General features: G+C 29.6%; 1 protein-coding gene across 1 annotated transcript; it reads right to left on the bottom strand.

Annotated features, from left to right (window-relative positions):
* On the bottom strand, positions 1,215 to 3,507 carry LOC104722266 (mannose-P-dolichol utilization defect 1 protein homolog 2). Its single transcript, XM_010440411.2, has 8 exons — positions 3,196 to 3,507; positions 2,935 to 3,088; positions 2,701 to 2,773; positions 2,546 to 2,612; positions 2,401 to 2,460; positions 1,912 to 1,972; positions 1,793 to 1,834; positions 1,215 to 1,681 (listed from the first exon to the last, which is right to left on the bottom strand). Exons 1-8 carry the CDS (start codon positions 3,340 to 3,342, stop codon positions 1,578 to 1,580), a joined length of 708 nt encoding a protein of 235 aa, XP_010438713.1. The 5' UTR covers positions 3,343 to 3,507; the 3' UTR covers positions 1,215 to 1,577.

The raw sequence follows: 5,776 nt of genomic DNA on the forward strand, positions 1-5,776 counted from the left end.
TGAAAAAAATAAATACTATAATCTATTATAAATATTTGTTTCGAGAAAATTTCTATTTTTAAAATTGTTATCAATATAGAGGCGCTCAGTCACAACATTCGATTCTAATGAATCGAATTTACTATTATGTGATTTTGATTGTTTATCTATAGTGAGATGGTATTGATATGCTTTACTGTTTTCATGAATTGAATTTCTAACTATAATTATAATTTTAAAATATTAATATTTTTTAAACTGATTTTAGCATGAATTTAAACCTATTTTTATTGCAGTCATACCCTAATATAATGTCCACAAATGGTAAGTTATCTGATAATAACCTACAAATATTTTAAGTTATTTTTGTTAATTACTTTTGGTCGCGAATGCTCGCGGGTAACTCCCCTAACAATATTACTTTATGTTTATATTAGAAAATTTATTTCCGTTTCTTATTATTGAAAATTAAATCATAGCGTCTCTTTTGGTCAATTTTTTCCATTACATTTTTGTTGGAATTCTTTTTAGTCTTGTAATTAATTTACTTTTTGGTTTGTTAAATTAGTTGAACTATTTTGTGAAAATATATTTACCCACAAAAAAGTATAAAAGAATTTAATTAGTAATGTAGTTTACCACAAAAAAAAATTTAGATAACAATTATTTAAAAAAAGTTTTTGCTCGCACAAGTGTGCGGGAAACTCCCTAGTCGTTATTATTTCTATGAACACGCAAACTATAGCATGAAGGTAATGAATATTCCTTAAATTGAATAGATTTTTTTTTTTTTTGTCAACCAGTGGGTCACAACTAGCTGGTCCATTAGCCAAATTCATACATCCGTAAGAAGCGGGATTCAATCCCTGGTGTGATGGTGTTTTTTACAAAATAGACTTACCTGCACTAAGATCACTTCACAGGTTTTTATTATTTTATATAAATTATGGTAATCAAAGGGAATATAACAGATTTTAGGCTATTAAATAAGATTTGTATTACGTAATAAAAGATTACATTTACTGCTGAAAATATACTATTTCTCTTAAACTGAAAAACTTCAATGCCATAATATACTATGATAATTGGTTTCGATTTTTATTTCCATATTTAACTTGTTGTTTTTTGCAATTTACTAAAGATTAACTTTGTAAATTATTATAACTTAAAAGTAGAACCAAAATGTACTTAAAAATGTGTATATAGATTTAGTCAAAGAAAGTGTCTTAAGATCATGTCGCCAGAATAAATCTGATTCATATCTTAATGACCCAGATGGTTTGAAACACAAAAACATAAGTCTATCACACAAAAACAGATGGTCATCAGATCAGCGACATCAATGCAACTTCGTGTAATTTCAGATTTTAGCTATTACCATAACAAAAAAAACCAAAAAAAAAAAAAAATCTATCAGACCCCTAAAACAGCCACTTTGCTATTTCGATCAAGTCAACCTATAACATCATGCAGTAGCTAGGTAAGTCTGAACATCCTTGCACAGGGATATTAAGAGAAAACAAGACCGTAATTGCAACATTGACTAATCTCTTTTTGGGGCCTCAACACCAGTATGATTTTGGACATCTTTCTACCTATCAATTGCCTTTCTTCTCCTTTGCTGGTGCAGGCTTTGAATACAAGAGAATCTGAGTCAGGATGCTTCCGTTGGTGATAACTCCTAGAGCAAAACCCGTAAGAACTATGGAAAGGTTGAGGAAAACGACAGATTTCTAAAAAGCATGTATGATAAATCGTGTTTGTATGATTACAGCATGCATAAGAAAAATAAAATAATAGCTGAGAAGGATACTGCTAAGTGGAGCCTTTTCCTGGAGGCTAGTGAAAACTCTCACTGCGAGCAAAGCAAACAAGTATTACGAGACAAGAAACTATTACATATCCAATGGAAGATAGAAGAAGCCCTTTTACCTATGGACCCGGCAAAGTTCATGAAGAAAGTTAAGAAACTAAGTTCTCCAGTGCTTTTGTTCTGTAGAGAGAGAGAGTAATGTGAATCAAACACAGTGTCCGGAGGACTTCACACAAAATGTATGCATACACATACAGTTCTGAAAGTATACTTCTGTAAAATCTATAGAAACACTTGTTGATTAAAACAAGCATACATGTATCAAAAGTTTGAAACATAATGTGTCAAAGGCATCTTTGCCCTTCCCAATTCAAGACCCAAACAAAAATCATTTTTGGTTTGGAGAAGGGGAAGTTATCCAGCAATGGATTGTAAGGTAAACTATAATATGACAGTTACTCATAAATCAATCAATGGAACATAAAGGCGTAAATGTAACATTAGTGCACCCATTGGATATGTGACTGAAGCTTGAAACACCGTTCATACTTAGTTGAACAAGAAGATTCACCAAGAAAAAAAATAGGAAAAATTGAGTATAGACTCACTTTGAAGTTCTTCCATATCTGAGGGAGTCTTGCAAAGAGAAATATTGCATGCTGTGAAGCCTACAACACAGATGTACTCTCAATATATATAGCCACACATACACACAAAGCCTTAAGTTAATAAAAATAAGGAGTTTTTCCTCACATAAAGAGCTTCGAAGAGCGTAGGATTAATCTGTCCAGCAATCACAGTCGGAGCGACAGCACAATATCTGTACCAGCTTAGAATTAAAGAAAAAAACTAATACAAAGAGTCTTAAATCAAACAAAGGTAAGAAATTGTTAAAACTGAGAGGATACAGGAGTGGTCTGAGCCAAGTTGTTACAGGGACTGGTTGAGAATAGTAATAGATACAAGCAACCAAAATCAAAGCTGCAGAGATAAATAAGAGGATATCAAACAAATGAACATATATAACCAAAATTTTCCTATTTGACAAATCATAGTATATTCAAGATTCAAGATTAGGGTTCTTGATATGTAACCATTCCATAAAAAAAAAAAAATTAAGTGTGATCATATAATTCTTAAACCTTGTATCAAAAGAAAAGCCATTTCGCCGAAAGCGGAAAAGGGAAGGCTTTTATGCAAACAATAAGCAAGTGAAATTGTATAGCCAACGACCTCAAGCTCAAATGCCACAACACTTAAGCCTCGTACACTCTTATGTTGCACGATTTTCATTATCTAAGAAACCAAATAAGAAGCACAAAGGAACACAAAAAAGAGTCACAATGTTTGGAAATTAGGGTTTAGAAATTGAAAAAAACGAAGTTAAATTGTGAATAATATACCTGAGGGAGCTTGACGGTGATGGAAGCAGCGACGAGGCAGTAACCGAGAAGCTTTGAAATTAGAGGAAGAAGACAATCTTTCTCCGGGAACTCACCGTTACGGAGAGATCCGATCGCGCAGCTCATGTCGATTCCGAGATAATCCATTGTTTTCTTCTTCCTCTTTGAGCGGCTTGGATCTTACTAGACGGAAGATGCCCGACGAGATTTGCTTATAGGCGCTGGTATTAAGGCGGATCGGGCGGCGGATCAAAATCTATAAACCTACCAAAGCGAATGTGTGTGTATTCTAATTTCCTCCTGTTATAAATCTCTAAAAAAAATGAAAAATATTTAAGTTCACCTTTGTATTCATGTCTCCCCTTTCAACCAATCAAAATGTTCTATTTAATTTTTTATTTTTTAAAAAATCAAAATTAAATTAAAAACAAGATATAGTAAAACTTCTATACATTAATACTCTATAAATTAATAAACACTAAACCTTGGTTCTGAAAGTTAGTAACTCACCAGATCGTGACACGTGTTAATTTTAACGATCAGAGATCAAAGTTAAAAACTCACCAGACATGTGTCAATTTTAAAGATCAGAGATCAAAGTTAGTAACTCATCAGATCGTGACACATGTCAATTTTAAAAAGTTAGTAACTCATCAGATCGTAACACGTGTTAATTTTAACGATCAGAGATCAAAGTTAAATACTCATCAGATTATGACACGTATCAATTTTAACAATTAGATATCAAAGTTAGTAACTCATCAGATCGTGACATATGTCAATTTTAACGATAAAAAATCACAGTTTTCAAGATTTGTGAAGGCACATGCGAAGAAAACGAAAATCATGGAGAACCGATTGGCATTCTTAAGAAAAAAGCTTGAACTAATCTCTTTTTATTATATTAAAAATCTTATTATATAAAGTTGGGTTTTCAAATTAGCCACATGTCAAATATACTGATGAAATGTTGACAAGTGTCAAAAATTAAACAGCTAATTAAAAAATAACATTAAATCTAAATAAAATTTACATGTTTATCTAAAAAAAATTTCTTAATCAAAAAGGAAACTTAACAAAACTAATATACTTTCCATTGTAAGCTACTTATGCTATACGTGTTTTGTCAATAAGATTTTGACATGTATAAACAAAAAAGTAATTCACTAAACATGTATATTATTATTAATAAATTATGTCAAAAGAATAAGTTGAGAATAATTAATAAATTATCCCCCTCTCCAGGATATCGTCGCCCTACTTTTGATTCGGGTAAAAATAAGTTGAGAATTTATGATTCGAGAATATTTGAGACGAAGTCATAACTTTAAGTTGTTTTGGTACAATTGAATACTTCTGAAGAGTAAATAGGTCGTTGATCCTTAACATGATTATGACATATGTCATGTTTTGGATTGTATATAGTATAAAGTTTCTATTTTGTATATCTGAATTATCTAAGACTTATATATACTATCATGATTATAATTTTCAAATTTTTATTTTTATTATATTATATTAAATTTCTTTCAATTTCTCAATTTTTATTGGGTTAGTCATAAAATCATAGTGATTGAGTAAATAATTTTTACCAGTTGTTCATCCAATATATTTGGAGCAAAACAATTTTAGTAATTATAAGAACTATAATTATGCCAAAATGAAAGTAAAGCAACATAAAATTTGTTTAATTTGTTTAATTTGTTTAGAAGACATTTTATAGGTGGTGATAAAGAGCATACTTTAACAATAAAGGGGGGTTATTGGTTTAGGATTTAGAAAGAATTTTAGTGACTTTAAAAGTTATGTAAAATATGTTGTTATTCAATCAAGACTTTTTAAAACTCTTTAAAAATTTGGTGTTATTGGTTGTGGATTTGTAAAAAGTTATCTAAAATCTTGATAAATCTAGTGTTATTGGATTAAGAGTCTTATAAAGTCATTAAAAGTTTTATGTTATTCAATTAAAACTAAAGAATCTTGGATTGTTAATGAATTCAAATTTTGTGTTATTGGTTTAGGATTTTATAACATTTCCTTCATAACAAAAGTCATGAAAACTCTTTCATCAAATANTCTTTAAAAATTTGGTGTTATTGGTTGTGGATTTGTAAAAAGTTATCTAAAATCTTGATAAATCTAGTGTTATTGGATTAAGAGTCTTATAAAGTCATTAAAAGTTTTATGTTATTCAATTAAAACTAAAGAATCTTGGATTGTTAATGAATTTAAATTTTGTGTTATTGGTTTATGATTTTATATCATTTCCTTCATAACAAAAGTCATGAAAACTCTTTCATCAAATAGAAAGATTTTGAAAGATTTTATGAAAGATTTTACAAGATTAGGAAAGGGAAAAAAGCTTAAAAATACCTCATCTATTTTTTATCTGGAAGTTTAATACCTCGTCTTTTTTGGTTGGAAGAAAAATACCTCATTTAATTAAAACGTGTGATTTAATACTCAAACTAATAAATTTTGTTAGTTTCATACTTACGATTTTTTGACAAAAATAAAATTCCGTTTTTACCCTTAGTATATCAATTAATAATTAATTTTAAATGACATAGTATTAATTTAT

Source organism: Camelina sativa, chromosome 2, assembly GCF_000633955.1.
Source record: "Camelina sativa cultivar DH55 chromosome 2, Cs, whole genome shotgun sequence".
Lineage (NCBI taxonomy): Eukaryota > Viridiplantae > Streptophyta > Magnoliopsida > Brassicales > Brassicaceae > Camelina > Camelina sativa.